The following is an 18,107-nucleotide window of genomic DNA, read 5'->3' on the forward strand; positions in this document are numbered from 1 at the left end:
TCTACGGCGCTGCGGGCACTGCCTGCCATGTTGGACGACGACGCGCTCGCGGCCTTCAGGTCCGCACCGAGGTCGGCCCGCTCCACGCTCAAGGCTACGCTGGGCCTCATGGCCAAGGTGTACGGCCCACCTTCGGCCTGCCGCCACCAATTTTACGAACGACGGAAGGCGGACACGGAGACCGCGCTCGCCTACCGCACGGCGTTGTTGGCCCTCGCGGACGCCGCGTTCCCTCGTATGGACGAGGAGGGGCAGGACGCTATGGTTTTGGAACAACTGCTGAAGTTGGCGCACGACCTGGGGGTCCCCATCAACACAGCCGACGAAGTCGACATATGTTCGTTGCATGTTGCAACAAGTATCCAGGCGCACGAGGTCCTCAAGCGGAAACAGGTGGTCGTCTGCACTGCGGCTGCGGTCTCAGCTCCGGCCACGGTGGTCACCGAGCCACCGGTCGTTCACCCACGGGAGGAGGCGTTCGCTGCAGCACGACCGGGGGATTGGAGGTCGGGGGGTCGTTCGCCTCTGCGATCGGCCCGCAAGCTGGAGCAACCGAGACCTCCGACGTCCGTCATCACGTGCTACAACTGCGGCCTTCAGGGCCACGTGGCGTCCGGGTGCCGCGCTCTACGTCAGCGTGCCACGGGACCTCAGCTGGACGACGACCAAGGCCCCAAGTCGTCCCAACTACCCCCGGCAAGTCGCGGCACTTCACATGCTCGGCCCACATACACGACACACATGGGCCGTCGCTTTGCGGCGGAGGATGTGCGATTGGGGGTCGGGGATTCGGTTCGGAGAGGGGGGTTCGTACGGGACCAGGGGGACGTTAAATGGTCCGAGTTGGGCCACAGAATAGTGCCTGCGTCGGCTGGTTCCTCGGTCGTTACGGGATTCATAGACGGGGTCGAGGTCAGGGTGTTGGTGGACACGGGAGCGTCGGCGACTATAATTTCTGACCTCATTTATAACATTCTCCCCGTCCAATGTCGACCTCTGCTTCCGGTGGATGTGCCATTTTACGTGGCAAATGGGGGCGCTTTGGGTATTATCGGTCAGATTCGGGCGACCATTTGCATAGGGGATATTAAATTGGCGGGACCTGTTTTCGTCTCCTCTTCCCTAGCGGTTCCTTGTCTGTTGGGCACAGATTTTTTGGCTAAGATGCCCATTAAAATTCTCGTGGATCAACGTTGTATTGAGCTGCCATCGGGTCGCCGTATTTCATTTTTATCGAACCCTACTGAAATACGGACGGCGTGCGCGACGATCCAAGCGATAGCAACACGGATGGTGCACGTGCCCCCGGGTTCGCAGATGTTGATACCACTCCGGTTGCGGAAGCCATTGGGTGGGGAGACTGCGGGACAAGGCGTGCTTTTGGGTCCATCGAATAGAGCTGTCGGGGGTCTGGATTTGGCGGTGGCTCAAACGTTGGTTCGGGCTGACGAGCACCCGTTCGTTATGGTGTTAAATGCTGGGTCGCGGCCGGCCGTTATTCCACAGGGCACCGTGCTTGCTCACGCGGCACGGGTCCCTGTGGAAGAGCGCCTTATTGCGCATGTTGATCTCGTCCCGGCGCAGGAAGTTATATCGGGTGATGACCTTGGCTGGGTTGATTCGCTATGTGCGGACTCCAGTGATTTGTCAAGGGTGCAATTGGGTGCGTTGCGTGCTCTGCTGATCGAATTCTCTGATGTGTTCAGCAAGCACAAATATGATATTGGGTGCACGGACCTGTTACGCCACCACATTGAAACAGGCGATGCGGCACCAGTCCGGCAGAATCCCTTCCGGCTGAGTCCTGCCGAGAAGGAACACGTTCAATCGGCCGTCAATGACATGCTGACGGCCGACATCATTTCGCCCTCATCCAGTCCGTGGGGAGCACCTATCATTCTGGTTAAAAAGCAAGACGGCTCCTTGCGTTTTTGTGTAGATTTCCGTCGCCTGAATAAAATCTCCGTGGCTGACGCGCATCCGCTCCCCAGAATGGATGAGTCCCTGGACGCATTGTCCGGGGCGCGGTATTTTTCTACACTTGACTTACTGTCGGGATTCTGGCAGCTGCCACTCGACGATGAGTCTAAACCTAAGACAGCATTCCGGACCCCAGGGGGCCTGTTCCAGTTTAATCGGTTGCCCATGGGACTCCACTCCGCTCCCGCGACGTTTCAGCGCCTTATGGAATTGGTTTTGTCGGGTCTGCAATGGGATACTTGCTTAATTTACCTTGACGATGTCATTGTTTTCAGTAAAACTTTTGAGGAACACCTCCAGCGATTAAGAGGGGTGTTCTTGCAGATGCGATCGGCTAAGTTGAAGTTCAAACCGGCGAAATGCCACCTTCTGCGGAAATCTGTAAGGTACTTGGGCCACATTGTCGATTCTTCAGGGATCTCCACCGATCCCGCGAAGACGAACTGTGTCAGTTCATGGCCAACGCCCACGTCGGTTTCTGAAGTCCGCAGCTTCATTGGTTTTGCGTCCTACTACCGCCGATTTGTTGAGCATTTCGCCACCATTGCCAAACCCTTGCACGCTCTAACAGCCAAAGGATTCAGGTTTCGATGGGGGCCAGAGGAGGAGGCCTCGTTCTGCTCTCTCCGGGACGCCTTGGTGGGTGCCCCGCTCTTGCGTTACCCTGACTTTACTAGTCCCTTCTTGCTGGATACTGATGCTAGTAACACGGGCATTGGGGGGGTGCTCTCACAGGTCGTTGGGGGAGTTGAACGGGTGGTCGCCTATGGTAGCAGGGTTTTGTCGCCTGCGGAACAGCGCTACTGCGTCACCCGTCGCGAGTTGCTGGCTATTGTTTTTTTTGTACAGCAATTTAGGCCTTATCTCTATGGCCGTCATTTTACGGTCCGGACGGACCACGCGGCGCTTCAGTATTCATTGAGGGTCGCCCAACCCTCGGGCCAGTTGTCACGGTGGTTGGAAGTCCTCCAGGACTATCAATTTACGACCACTTACCGTAAGGGGTTGCGCCACACCAACGCGGATGGCCTGTCGCGGTTGCCGCCTCGTCCCGAATGTGCGTGCTTGACGGGGTCGGCGCGCTGTAAACCGCCAGGTGCTGTACCTGAGAGTGAGTTGGTCGCGGCCGCGAATGCGCCGATGGTTGACGTCCCCGCTACCCCTGCGGGCGGGGACTCGCTACTCTCACTGTCTCTCGTTGATTGGGGCCGACTCCAGATGGCTGACAGCTCCCTGCTAACGTTGCGTCGCAGGGCGGGGGATCCCGAGGAGGGTCGAGAGCGAGTTGGCTCCTGGCTGCTCAAGCAGAGCCTGCTAATGAGATGGGACAATATGTCCCGGTGGCATGCACTCGTCGTGCCTTCCACTATGCGGGGCAAAGTTGTTCTGGCCGCACACGAACGCCTCTTGCATCTGGGGGTAAACAAAACGCTTGCTCTGCTCCAGCGTGACTATTATTGGCTGTGGATGGGGAGCGATGTGGTCAATATACTGAAGGGGTGTGTGGATTGCGCCAAACGGAAACCACCGCCCGTTGCGCCAAATCCACCGCTGCAGTCTATTCAGGTCTCGCGCACTAACGAGCTCGTGGCGCTGGATATTTTGGGGCCTTTTCCTGTCACGCCTAGGGGTAACAAGTACCTGTTGGTTGGTGTGGAATACTTTACCCGGTGGCCTATGGCGTGGCCACTCGCCAACCAGTCGGCGGCGGCCGTGGCGGACGCCTTTGTCCAGGGCTACGTCCTGGACAAGGGGGCTCCTGAACGCTTGCTGACCGACCAGGGAAAGAATTTTTCAAGTAAATTGCTGCAGGAGGTGTGCGGCCTTTTGGGTACTAAAAAGGTGCGTACCTCCCCATACCACCCACATACTGACGGGATGGTGGAGCGACTCCACAGGACTTTGACTTCAATGTTGTGCCAGCAGGTGGGTGAGGCACAGGTTGACTGGGACTTGCAGGTCCCGGGGGTCCTCGCAGCGTATAGAATGGCCCCCCATGCGGCTACGGGGTTCTCCCCATTTTATCTGATGTACGGTCGGGAGGCCGATCCGCCCATGGAGACTCAGCTGGGACTGTCCGTGCCACGGCCTAATTCCAAATTGGCCGATCATATTAAATTTAACATTGCGAAACTCGCCGAGGCACGGGAGGCCGCATGGCTTAATTCGAGATCTCAGCAAATCGCCAACGAGCGCTTGCGTGCACGGAAGGTGTCCGTGCACGATTGGAAACCGGGCGATCGGGCTTGGCTGCACTGCCCTCATGCACCTTTGGCTACGTCGCCTAAATTGTTGAGGCCATGGCGGGGACCCGTGGAGGTCGTGCGGGTTGCACATCCCCAGTGTGTTCAGATAAAATGGGGAAAGCGCCGTTGGTACGTTCACCCCTCCCGGCTGAAACCGTTCTCGCCTCCTAATGGCCTTCCTTCATGTCGTGAGGACCGAGTATGTGATGTGACCGACGACCTGGGGAGGGACATGTCTCCGCCTGATCCTCACATGTTTTCGCCTGATCCGCTCCCAGGTGTCTCGGAACTGACGGCTGCCGACCACCGGCGACCGGATCCCCGCGACACGGCCAGTCCTTCCAGGGCCGAACCGTGCCTTACGGGGCTGCCGGAGCCACCAGACGGTCGTCAGCGTCCCGTCCCGTACGATGGACCGGCCAGGCGGACTCGCGCTAAGTCGCGCCACTTTTCCTGACCAATGAATGAGGTGGAGGCGCGGTGCGAGTCGGTCGGCTCGTCTTGTCACGGCGTTCCCCGTCTGTTCGACCGCTTTACCGTTCCGTTCAAGGAGAAAGCGGGAGGGGGATCGGGTGTCGAGGAGACACTGGACACGTCGGTCTTTTCGAAATAACTTTTATTCGGTTACTCGTCGGTTTGTACATAGTTAGTTCTTGTTACTAGTTACCGGTCGGGTGTTGTGTTGTTGTGTTGTGTTGCTGTGTTGCATTGTGGTTATTGTTACGGGGCACACTTGAAGTGGGGGGTTTTTTTTGGTTGTTTTGTTGTTGTTGTTTTAACAGCCGGGCCGGCTTCGAGCTATGTGGGAGGGGGTGATGTAGTGGTGGTATGCGCTGGCAGGGATCGGGTGGCAGTGCGTGGTGATTGGCTGTGTGTCGGTGACGCGCGCTGACGGTGAGGGATCATAGGGCAGCGCGGGGTCATGGGTTATGTGGTGGTGATTGGCTGTGTGTTGGTGACGCGTGCTGACAGGGAGTGGTCGTGTGACAGCGCGGCGTGATTGGTAGTGTGGTGGTAACACGCGCTGGGGTGAAACGGATCATACGGCAGCGCGTCGTAATTGGTCGACTAAGGTGGGTGCTCACATCGCGGTCCGCATAGTCTCCGTCTCCTCGGGAGCGGAGGGCTATATAAGGTGGTGCGCGCGGGCGCTCGGGGAGTTGGTGACCAGTGAAGACGGAAGACGGAGGAGGAAGAGATAGGGCCCTGAGACCCCTAGTCCCGCCAGTCCCTGTAAGGACCGGGACTCTGTGCTGCTCAGAGGCGGGACCTTGGGACCCGGGGCCGGACGTCCATGTGAGGGCCGGGCCACGGGACCCAGTGGTCGTGACCCATACCCAAGCTGGGGTGGGTCTGTAGGTTCCCCTGGAAGCTACGGGGCTGGAGAGCCCGTGTGTGTGTAGCCAGGTGGAACGGTGAAACAGTGAGCTGTAGTGACCACACGTGTTAGTGTGGCAAGAACAGTGAGCTGTAGGGACCACACGTGTTAGTGTGGCAGGAACAGTGAGCTGTAGTGACCACACGTGTTATTGTGGCAGGAACAGTGAGCTGTAGTGACCACACGTGTTATTGTGGAAAGAACAAGTTATAATAAAGTGTTCTACCCGTCAAGTGGTCTCCCGCCGTAGTTTATTATACTACATATGTAAAGAAGCTTCTTCGCAGGTTCCATTTTCTCGACGATGAATTTTACAGTAACGTATTTAGAAAGCGAGAGTACGACTAACACGTTTACAAGGCTATGGCTATCTGCAGCCCTGGTGGTTTCTACTGGATTAATCTCAAACAGTCGTATTGATGATTTCCACCATGTAGATCTCGAACAGTTGGCCCGATGGTTTCCACGATGGCTATCACCAATACCACACAGCACAGTACTGGTATTGCCCATGTATTTGACGTAACATTATCTTGTTAGTGCTGTATTTTATTACTGTCAGTGTAAGCACAGACAGAGCAGCGCACACACACGGGCCTCAACATGATCTGAATGGCAAAAGGGCCTTTGCAGCTGTAAATTGGTGTCATGTTTAATACCCTGTGTAACCACTGCTCCAGAGATTCTCAAGAAGATCTTGGAGTTTCCCAAGGCAGAGGCCGACAGAATTTCTCTGCTGCTCGTGCTCAACAAAATATTCAACGCTGTGGCCGTGCAGACAGCAGAGAAAGGTGAGTGATGTGTTCAACTCAACCAACCCAGCTATGGGTTGGTTGAGTTAAAGTCTCGTGAGGTTCTATAACATCTAGTAGTACTTGTAGCAAATGCATTTTTGAGACAAGCTTGCATTTTATCCTATAAAGAGGATATCATCAACTGGGTAAATGTGTACGCTCAGACAACAATTACAATGTATACAGTGTCTAAATGCACTCACATATCAAGATGCTTTAAGAAAACAAAGGTCATGATGGTATGGGTATCGGAGCAGGGAAACACTGGGAGAGAGGAGAGAGAGCATCACCATGACAACGCCTGGGATCACGCAACCATGGGCCAAGCATAAACGACAGCAACGAGCCTCATGAACAGCCGGGGCATCTGGGGCAACATCAACGAGACCCAGGGCATCCTTGAGAAGTGTAGGCCCTAGAGCGAGTTCCAGGGTGTCCTTGGGGTGCCAGGGCTCGTTCACCAGTGAGTCACAGGGCATCGACGAGAGGACAGGGCCTTTCACCAGAGAGTCACAGGGGCAGCACCAACGAGCCAGAGGGCAGCTCCAGTGGAAGACGAGATCCTGGATAGAGACAGGCGGTGGTGGCGTTGAGGAGCGAGGAGGCCAAGGAGATGATCAGAGAGAACGCTGGGGTTGGGCAGCAGCGACATCAGCACACTGCAATGTAATTATTTTGGCTGCAGGAATTGTCAAGGAACCCACCACACTGCTATGGGCTGTACTAAATATACACGGAGAGCCGTAAGCCAGTTTTACATTATAAGTGATCATCAGTCGTGTATTGTCCATTTACCAAACTACCACTAATCATCCATGTAATGTTTTAGATGCTTTAGCATTCCACTGTGACAGATCGAGTCCAGCATATGGTGATACGAAAGCAAAGTTAGTGATGATCCTCAAAAAGTAAGAAACCAGTGCATAATTGCTACATAGAGTAAAAGCCACACAGAGCATGCTTAAAAGTTGGCAGCCACGAAACACTCGTTCACCACCACCACCACAGGGCCTGGCTATGGCTGTCTTCCAACATTCCTCGTCGCCAAACTCAATTCAGTAAATTTTCTATGCTGCCTCACATTGTAAAGTTGTTGGGATTGCCGTTAATAGATCTACTCGCCTTTATTTAGGATTGATGTTAGTCGCCCTGCTGGGTTTTTTTAGGATTGCTTTTGTAAATAAGAAGCATAAATTTGGCAGAACTGCCGCTGAGCGAGGTTGAAGTAATTTTGCGCCTTTGAGTTGCATTGCACAAAAGCTGGAGCTTGCGGGGGTGGCAGGGAGAGGGGTACTTACTGAAGGTGTTGGGGAGTCAGCGCTAGAGATTGGAGGGGTGAAGGACTGCATTGAATTATAATGAATTAATTCCCTAGTTTCCCTGACAGTTATGAGTGTGAATAGTTTATATCCAGATGCAGTGGATGCTCATGGTTCATAGATTATATAGAATGTGACTGCTGAAATGGGGTTTATGGGAATGTAAACTTGTGTGTTGAGATATTTCTTTGGAATGTATAAATTAGTATATTCTCTTTCAATTAAAGTAATTGTGCATTCATGCTGTGTTTCATTTCCAAGATTCCAACGTCCCCAGGACTGGGGACATTGCAGGTGACCCCTTGGAGAAACCTATGGAGTGGCCAAAACACCGGGATGGTAACGTGTACATCCCCTACAACATCTCCATCGCGTTCGGTGAGTGCAGCGTATGATAGACTACGTGGCTTGACTTGGATCTTCTAAGTCGAATTTCTCAGATGAAATTTAATTGTAATTGTTGGGATTATAATGCCTCTCCTCTTATTTAAGTAGGATAATGAAGTTGATTTCAGCATTTATCAAAGAAATTTTAGGTGACCGAGATTGAAAAGACATTCCTTTGGCAAGGAAGTGAGAATCCAAATTCGAGGAAGACCAGGACACCACGTGACTCAGCCAGGAGGAGAGAAGCCGTCTCTGTTTTTTTGCAGGAAAGGAGCGCGTGATGGATTTAAAACTACGTGGGAATTTCTGTGCAGAGTCCGTGCTGCTGGTGTCATTTGGATGCCAAATTGTATTGGTGACTCACTATGAGACCTCCTTTACCAGTGGCAAAATATAGTAGTAGGTTTTTACCCTTTTTTTGAGTTGTACGCCTTTTCGTGTCATCTGGTCCAACACCAATGGAGACTAGGCTCTAAGGAAAGCTGTCTCGGGTGTGGACCAATCAACTTCAAGGACAGTGCATATTATTATCATTATCAGAGTTGTTTCTTTATGTTTGCATTTTGACTACTTGTGTTGTGGTTATTGCAAACATGATGCCTTGTATAAAGGTGTCAGTTTTGTACCAGTTTAAAGGGTAAAAACCTACTACTGTATTGGTGACTCTCGCAAAGTGACAAGTTAAAAATAATATAGCACAATATTACCTTTATGTACAGCTAGAATAAATAAATTGCAAATGTACAATTATATTTGAATATGCCAGCCTGCAATCGTGTTGCAAAATCATCAATGTTAAGGCCATTGAATTGGCGAGGCAAAGGCTCGTGATGCACACCTGGGGCTCAGTGCCCTCCACTTCTAAATGTTCTGGAGGGATTTATTTTTGTTGCTTCAACCCCGGGGTCAGTTCTTTCTCAATGACTCCCAATTTAGGATATTTCTGTAGATTCAGAATCATAATAAAAATATGTATTTATACTGTAGATTGTCTTTGTGAGTAGTCCCATGATTGTCTATGGTAGAGCCTGTTTTTGATATTAAGAAATTTGTTCGTGAAAAGGAACCAATTGGCATACACTGCAAAGAAATAATAATTGTTTGTACAGCAAAACCTTGGATTGCGAGCATAATTTGTTCCGGAAACGTGTTTGTAATCTCAAGCACTCGTATATAAAAGCACTCGTATATCAGTTGTGATCACGTGGCACTCGGCAGACAAAGCTTATACGTACTACTCGTATTGCAAGACCTCGCTCGTTTATCAAATTAATATTTATTTAAATTTTTTGCTCGTCTTGCAAAACACTCGCAGACCAAGTTACTCACAATCCAAAGTTTTACTGTATATTAGCAACACTTTAGTACAACCGACAGAATCACACTTTTTATTGACGAGGGCATTGGATATTGTAAAGGTTTTTAGTGGACAATGCATGCAATTAAGCAATGCTTTTCCAGAACACATACACATTTAATCGTTCGTAAAATGTTAATGAATATGGAACAAATAGAGAGAGTTTATCTGGGTTGTTTTAATTTCTATTTCTCGTTTTCCTTGCGGATTCATCCCTAGCACGGCTCAACTTCAGAATTGCCAACCATCGTTAATTTCTCAAGTTTTTATTACCCTGCTCAATCCAATAAATGTATTAACGCGTGTCTGTTACAACTTCAGTCTTGCTGTTTACTGCTGGCCGCTTGGTGTTTTGGGCCTTTGGGCCTGTGATCAGCTAACGTGATAAATACGTATATGTTGGACCGGTAGCTCAGATAGCTATTATATAGCTCATATACGTTTGCTCGTAATACGGATTGGTAATATATCTGCTGTTATAATGGGTAATGTGCCCCTGCAATAAAAATGTGATTCAGTGTAACTTACAAAGCCTCTCAGCTTGTCAGCCGATTAATACAGAATAAGTTGTAACAATATCCATCAGAGTCCGTGGCAGGATATGAGTAGGAATCCTGTCCCAGGGTGTGGGCACTGCGCAGGCCGTGTGTGTTGGGTGACTCGTGTACGGGAGGCCCCACGCGCCCCATGCGCGTTCTGCGTGCTCAGTACGGAGGAGACACCATTCCGTATGCTCCTGCCACATTGTCTAGTTTAGTCGTTGCATCTTCAAATCTTATGTTGTTTGATTGTCCTTCCCACTCCATTGAAATCATCAGTCTCATCTTTCTAACCATTGAAACATTCATTACCTTGTCAAATGAGCATTATTTGTAATGGCTTCATCCATACGTGGCACTGTTTTTTTATCAGGCTTCAGTGACAAGAGGACTATTGAGCAAGCCTTCCAGGAATTCCGCATCAAAACGTGCATCAGGTTCACTCCTAGAACACATGAGAATAATTACATCAACTTCCAGGCACTGGACGGGTGAGTGGGTGCTCTTATCTGTGTGTGCTTGCTGTAGGTGTGAGTGTAAGTGTACCTGTGTGTATGTGCTGTAGGCAGGAGCGGTAGTGTGGCGGTTAGCGTGCTGCGCTATGAACCTGGCGACCCGGGTTCGATTCCCGCTCACGGTCAACACCAGTACGATCATTTGAACTGGTCCTGAGCATCCTCTCGGTCGACTCAGTCTCAAATGAGTACCTGGTGTGATGTGTAAACATCGCTACGGGGAAGACAAAGGCGGCCGGGCGTGTTGCTGGCCACCCACTGCCTCGTGTGCTGTGCCGCCCATAATTGGTGGTCGCTAACAGCACTTGCCCTAACAGTCTGTTCCAGGCTATACAGGGGATCTTTGTCTTTGTGCTTTAGGCATTCGTGTCGGTGTACCTGTGTGTATATGCTGCCTGTATGTCAGTCGGTGTGTGTAGTTGTGCATGGTCTAGGTGTGTTTGTAGTGTTTGTAGTCTCGTATTGATATTGGTCTACATTTGTAATGCGGGCGTAAACGGCCCTCCGGAAGTGACGTCATGAGGGGAGGAGTTAGGTCACGTGGGGGAGAGGGGTCAGGTCTATAGAGGGAGGGGAACCGGAAGAGGAGGGGGAGTGACGGGAGACCAGGAACGAGTAAGGCCACGTAGGGCGAGAGCGGAGAGTGGCGAGATCGCCACGGACACGGGGAGCGAGGATCGGCACCGTCGGCCAGCGGTGACCGACCCGAAGCAGCGAGGAGGCTGCAGTTAGCAGCGGGTCTGCATACGGAGTTGGCAGCGGGTCTGCATACGGAGTTGGCAGCGAGAGTCTGCATACAGAGTTAGCAGCGGGGGTCTGCACACGGAGTTAGCAGCGAGTCTGCAGGGAGAGGAAGGAGGCTACAATAGCGATAGCAGCCGGGGGCTACAAATAGAGTGTCTCTAAGAGAGTGCCGTGAGGGAAAAGACAAGAACCCAATAAAGGACACGAAGTCAGAGAGAAGCGTCCGAGTCCTTTATTACACTGGAGTCAGAAGTGAAACGGCATGGCGAAACAACTGAGGAAAAAGAATATTCCATCTCCGGCGTCGGCTTCATCTTCCGACGACGACGATCTTCCTCCTGCAGTCGGCCTGACTCTGGCAGAGGAAGAGATCCGTGATGGGACGAGTGCGGGTCCGGGAGTCCAAGAGGTCGCCGTGTCGGCGGACCCGTCTGCTCCAAAGGACGCGGATTCAAGATGGACCCAGATGGCGGAGCAACTGGTAACTCTTAAAAACGTCATTACACAGTTGTGTGACCTTGTCACGCCAAGGGCGGCGTTGGAAGGAGATGTTGGTGATCAGCAGGAGCCCGGGTCGTCTTCGATGGCGCCGCCATCGGCCACGCGGCACGAAGACGCCATCTTGGGCGTGGCGCACGACAAAAAGCGGGAAGCCGCCATTTTGGGACCGCCGCGACGGTCGGCCGCCATCTTGTCGACACCGCGTTGCGACGCCATGTTAAATTTACCACCGGAGGAGTCAGCGGCTGACGGAAGCAAGCCAAGAAGTCGCAGTCGTCATTTAACAACTGTCAAGGAATTCTCCATCGGGGGCGATTGGAGTGCGTTCGCCTGTAGATTTCTGGCAGCGGTACGTACAGCGAGGTGGACGGACTCCGAGGCACTGGAGGTGCTTCCGACTCTTCTTGATGATGAGTCCGTTCGTTTTTTTCGCTCTATAAAAGCCGCAAAGAAGAAGACTCTGCGAGGGGTGTTCGACGAAATGGCGGACGCGTACGAGCCGCCGGATGATGCCCATTGCCGGTTTGTGCAACGACAACGCGCACCCGAGGAGTCACCGGTAGTGTATAGGGGCGCGGTGTTGGAACTTGCTATGGCCGCTTACCCGGAGACGAAGCCTGACCTGCTGGAACCTCTCATCCTTGGGAAAATGTTGGAGTTGTCCCGGGATCTCGGCATTCCTATGCCGGTGTGCGGTCATGAAAAGCTCACGTCCCGGGCCGTGGCGAAGTGTTTGGACGCCCAGTTTAACCTTCGCCGCTGGAAACAAGTTACGGCGTGGACGGGTGGTCCTGTCGTCGAGGGGGGTGCCTTAGGGTGGGACCCTAAACAGGCCGTGTACGTGCCGGATGGGAGCAGCCAGCAGGAGCTGTCGGCGGCCGCTGCTCCGTGGCCGGCCCGGGGTGGGCCGGGGCCGCGGTCTGCGCCGCCGGTACGACCGCGTCGGGACGGGGTGCCTGCTGCGCGCCGCAACGAGATCGAGTGCTTCCGCTGCGGGCGTCGGGGCCATTATGCCAGGGACTGCTGGGCCCGCGTTCCGGGTCCGCCCCAGCAGGAGGCCTCGACAGCGGACGCTCCCAAGAAAAGTTCTACAGCACAGACAAGCCGGCCGTGACGCCGCAGGAGGGAGGACGTTCCGCTCGTGGGATGCCGACCGGGGCCGCGGAAACTACGGGACCTGCAGCCTTTCCTACCCCTCCGCGGACGCGATTACGGGACGTCTCTGAACGCGACTGGGACGGTGGCAGGCCTCCAATGGCGATGGACGAACTTGCTCCTGTCGCCCTTAAAACCCTGCCACGTTCCCGCTCGGCGGGTGGGCTGCCGACCGTCCGGGACGGCCCGGCTACCCGTACTCGCTCGAAATCCCTCACGTTTCGTTAACTTGTGTTGTGTTCTTGTTATATTGTTGTTGCATGCTTCGTGTCTTTTAACGTGTTGGTCCTTTACACCCGCATTGCTTGTCAAGTTGTAGTTCAGCCGAGGTCGGCTGGATTTTCTCTACGGGGGAGGGTGATGTAATGCGGGCGTAAACGGCCCTCCGGAAGTGACGTCATGAGGGGAGGAGTTAGGTCACGTGGGGGAGAGGGGTCAGGTCTATAGAGGGAGGGGAACCGGAAGAGGAGGGGGAGTGACGGGAGACCAGGAACGAGTAAGGCCACGTAGGGCGAGAGCGGAGAGTGGCGAGATCGCCACGGACACGGGGAGCGAGGATCGGCACCGTCGGCCAGCGGTGACCGACCCGAAGCAGCGAGGAGGCTGCAGTTAGCAGCGGGTCTGCATACGGAGTTGGCAGCGGGTCTGCATACGGAGTTGGCAGCGAGAGTCTGCATACAGAGTTAGCAGCGGGGGTCTGCACACGGAGTTAGCAGCGAGTCTGCAGGGAGAGGAAGGAGGCTACAATAGCGATAGCAGCCGGGGGCTACAAATAGAGTGTCTCTAAGAGAGTGCCGTGAGGGAAAAGACAAGAACCCAATAAAGGACACGAAGTCAGAGAGAAGCGTCCGAGTCCTTTATTACACATTTACCAAAATAAATTATTAATTCTCTGCCCGCTTTATGCAGCCTTTGATGTTTATGTTCCTAGGGCGAGGACTGAGGTGAGGCCTGGCTGTCAGCCCTCGCATAGACCTAGGCCTCAGGCTTTATATAAGTCAAAGTTGTATTAGAATCGCAATTATTATTTACGATGATATTTAATTTATTACATTTTAAGCAAATAAAAACTGTCTTGTTCTTTTATTTACTTTTAAATTAAACGTTTTATTCTTAACTTGTGTAGCTATGTTTTAAGTGGATGAGGTGATGGTCATGCTTAGGTGTTAGTTAAAGTAAGTTGTAACATGTAAGTTGGTGTGTAATGTTAATGTGTAGAAGTTTGTGTACCCCTAGCTTGGCATAGGTGATGTGGTTTTTCTTTTATATTTGGTGTTAAATGTTTAAAAGAGATTGTATGTGTATATTTGTATCTGTCTGTTTTGTGCATGGCAGTGTGTTTATGTATATGTGTGCGTAGTTGTATGTGTGTGTCTGTGTGACCTTAAAGTGCACATAGCCTGGCATAAGCACCGTGGTGACATCACTGCCACTTCGTGGCGAATGGCGGTTGTGTTTGGGGAGCAGCAGCGTAGTGATTAGCGCTCTGCGCTAAGAACCTGGCGACTCGGGTTCGATTCCCACTAATGGCGAACACCAGTGACGATTATCTGAACCGGTTCTGGGACTCCGCTAGGTCGACTCAGCCTCAAATGAATACCTGGTGCGGTGTGTAAACATTGCCACTAGTGAGCCAAAGGCGGCCGGGCATGGTGCTGGCCACCCACCCCCTCTGAAGTGTCGGCCTTCATAGGTGCTCACGAACAGCACTTGCCCAAAGAGCATGTTCAGGATATACGGGCATCTTTGTCTTTGTTTCTACAAGGTCGGTGAGTCAGATGTCTTCTATAACCTCCTGTCAGATGTAAGATTACATTTTTCCCCTCGAGATAAAGTTATCCTATTGGGTGACTTTCATGCCTGAGTGGGTCATGTTGTGCTGGAGTGATTGAAAGGTATGGGCCAGATCAGCTTAATAATATTGGCATATCAACACAACATCATGACGAAACAGTGGATGCGGGCCCATGTTCTTGACACCAGGTTCTACTCTAGAGCTGATCTGCACACTGACCATTGGCTTGTCGTCTGTAAAATGTGCCTACGATTCTTCCACTGCGATGGTGGCTTTCCATCTTGGACCCCATTTATACCCACAGTGGCCTGGTCTTGTCTAGCTGATGAAAGGTACAAGCGAGAATTTCATCATCGCTTTCAGCTGGGTTTACCATCGTCCCCCTTACTCCTGATTCTGAGAGGAAATGGGTGAGGTTCAGGATTGTGGCTCATGCAGCTGCAATGGCTACATTGGGTATGCAGTCCAGACCTCCCAGGGACCCCGACTGACAGAGGGACAGAGGAGGTCTTCCAGCTATCTGAAGGAAAGCGACAGGCCCACTCCCACTGTCTATAACATCCCACCTAGGAGAATGAGGAGGCTTACCACAGCCTTCGTCAAAGGTTCACAGAACTTTGCAGCACTGCAACGGATGAGTGGTGGTTGTGGATTGCTGAGGAGATGGAATCTGCCTCAATTGCATGTGATCATAAATAAAAAAATGTACTAGCACCGCCACTCCAATCACCATCTTTAACAGGTTTTCAGTTTTGCTGAGCGTTTCTGTGAAGTCTTGAGGAAGGGAAAACCCCTCGGCCCAGATAACATCGTGGGGCAGAGTGTGCTTCACCTTGTTGGGGCTGTCATGCCTCAAATATTTGAGGAAGCAGGCACCCCTTGTGATTGGCTGGCTAATATGCTGGCTAATGTGTTGAGGAAATGCGAAAGGCGATCCAGAGCCTGAGACCAGGAACAATGCCGAGCAGAGATGATCTCCAAACGAACTGCTGAGGGAGGTTGATGCTGGTCTGCAAACTACCCTATATGATTCATATAATCATATGATCACAACTGTCTAGACCACAGGACAGGTGCCACAGGATTGGAAGGATTCTCTAGTGGCGTCGGAAAATATCCCTCCTCAGTGTGCTAGAGAAAGGTCCTGGCAAGGATTATTCAACATTGCCTTGCCAGGCACACTGAGACGATGGTGCCGAGTGAGGATCACCTGCTTGTTCTGCGTTGACCCCGTGTGCATTGTTTATTCTGCTGTCACCACGTGTTCATTGCTCACAATAAACCCCGGGTGCTGTGTGAGCAGGAGCTGGTCGTTCCTGGGCAAGAAGGAAGGGGCTCAGTCCTTGTCCCTGGAGCCCGGGAAGGTGACCAAGGGAACGGTTCTGCACGAGCTCATGCACGCGCTCGGCTTCCAGCACGAGCACTGCCGCAGCGACCGCGATAAGCACATCAAGATTAACGAAGACAACGTCAAGGAAGGTGGGGCATTGCAAGATAGACACGCTCGGCTTGGTACCCTTGTGGGTGGCACGCATTACAATCATCCTGGTGTCATCAGGGCAATGCATGAGCAAGCATTTTGGATCCCTCTACATCAGGGCAGGGCCTGCGAGCCGTGAGCTTGAGCTGTGACTTCTGTGACGTGAGGCCCTTCACTGCTCACTCACCTCTTAATTGTGTACGAGTGAGTCGCTGCTGTTTCATACAATTTAACTGAGGTCTCCTGAACGGCTATGAAGAGCTTGTTTCATGTCAGAAGTGTATTCTCTGCAAACCAACACCTTGCTGCTCAAGCGTTGTATGTGTAAGAGAGACTAGAATGCCATTGTCAATATGAGGATGACTTTAGACAGTTGTTCAAAGACAGTTGCGATGATTTCAATAATTACAAAATTGAATCACATGTTTACTGAGACAGTACATCTTCTGCGGCTTAAAGTCATCCAATGCCCAGACAAAGACAACACAACAACACAATAGCTGTTCACATTTCACGACAAGGTTTAAACTCCTGTTATTAGTCCTCAAAGCAAACTTGTGTTTTACTTCAAGGAAGTAGCAATCCATAAACAGTTAGGAGCTATGGTGTCACAGTACAAGAACTATCATCCCTGCTATTGTGTCATCTACAATGAGCTGTCAAGATGCTGTCGATTCACTTTCAAATCCCAGCTCCCAGCTGTGTATCATGAGCCATCACAGTTTTCACATTCCCCTCTGTGGACTGTATCATCATTTATAATTATCAATGCTCATTTTATGTTTTAAATATTTTATTTCCTGAAAACTTATTAAATACAGGTAGACCTCGCTTAACGCTCAAAATGCATTCCTGGAGAAGTGAGCGCAAATCGAATCAGCGCTAAAAGGGGTCATTATACCATTGTATATATGGGGATGTGTTCCCAACAGCGTTATTTATTTCGTATGAGCAATATATGAGGCTTCATTAGAGTATCGGTAATAGCACAAATAATAATACAGATGGTAAATATTTAATAAATAAAGTTGTATTTCTTATAATAACAGTATTATGCACTGTACTCGTACTGTACATGCCATTGGTGGGAGACGAGGTTGCAGGAGGCGTTCGGGAGCACCCTTATCCAGGACGTAGCCCTGGAAAAAGGCCTCCGTAATGGCTGCTGCAGACTGGTTGGGGAGTGGCCAGGCCATGGCCCATCGGGTAAAATATTCGACCCCAACCAAAAGGTACTTACTACCCTGCGGAGTAGCGGGAAACGGACCCAAAATATCCAATGCGACGATCTCATTGACCCAGGAAACCTTAATGGATTGGAGCGGCGGGCAGGACGGCCTAGCAGGTGGTTTCCGCCGTGCACATTCTGTGCAACCTTGCACAAGGTCAGCCACATTGTTTGCCATGCCCGGCCAGAAAAATTCCAATTGGATTTTAGCTAGTGTTTTCTGAACACCCAAGTGCAAGATGCGACTGTGGGTTTCCCACACAAGTCGCCCCCGCAGGGAGGTGGGCACCACCAACGTGTGGGATTGGGACCTCCCATCCCAATGCATGAGGACGCCTTCCCGGATGACATATGATACGGGGCCCCCCTGCCCCCTGTGACCCTCGGCATCCCTAGCGCGGCGTCTCAATTTGAGGAGGGAGACGTCTTCCATCTGAAGACGTCCCCCATCGTCCAACCCGAGGCCCAGCAATGCGTCCTGCAGAACTTGCGTGGAGGGAGCCCCGTGGTCCCCGACCCCATCCCCGGCCGCGGCCGCAAGGGATGGGGGCGGTACCCCGTCAGGCTGCCTACAACGCCCCGCACCCAAAAAACAAGCACAGCGCCCATTGTTCGGCAGTCGCGACAACCCGTCGGCGTTCCCGTGTTGAATCCCCTTGCGGTAAATGACAGTGAACGCAAAGTCCTGG

The 18,107-nt window shown here is 51.9% G+C and overlaps 1 protein-coding gene across 1 annotated transcript in view; it reads left to right on the forward strand.

The window, feature by feature from the left end:
- Nucleotides 1-18,107, forward strand: part of LOC133356485 (uncharacterized) — a 76,760-nt gene that overhangs the window by 38,471 nt on the left and 20,182 nt on the right. The window contains exons 11-14 of the mRNA XM_061574016.1: nt 6,285-6,395; nt 7,979-8,095; nt 10,374-10,491; nt 16,014-16,189. Of these exons, the coding sequence (XP_061430000.1) occupies nt 6,285-6,395; nt 7,979-8,095; nt 10,374-10,491; nt 16,014-16,189 (522 nt within the window). The remainder of the gene's footprint in view (nt 1-6,284; nt 6,396-7,978; nt 8,096-10,373; nt 10,492-16,013; nt 16,190-18,107) is intronic.

The sequence above is a fragment of the Lethenteron reissneri genome, chromosome 54 (assembly GCF_015708825.2).
Source record: "Lethenteron reissneri isolate LAM-NWPU_2019-01 chromosome 54, ASM1570882v1, whole genome shotgun sequence".
NCBI classification, from domain to species: domain Eukaryota; kingdom Metazoa; phylum Chordata; class Hyperoartia; order Petromyzontiformes; family Petromyzontidae; genus Lethenteron; species Lethenteron reissneri.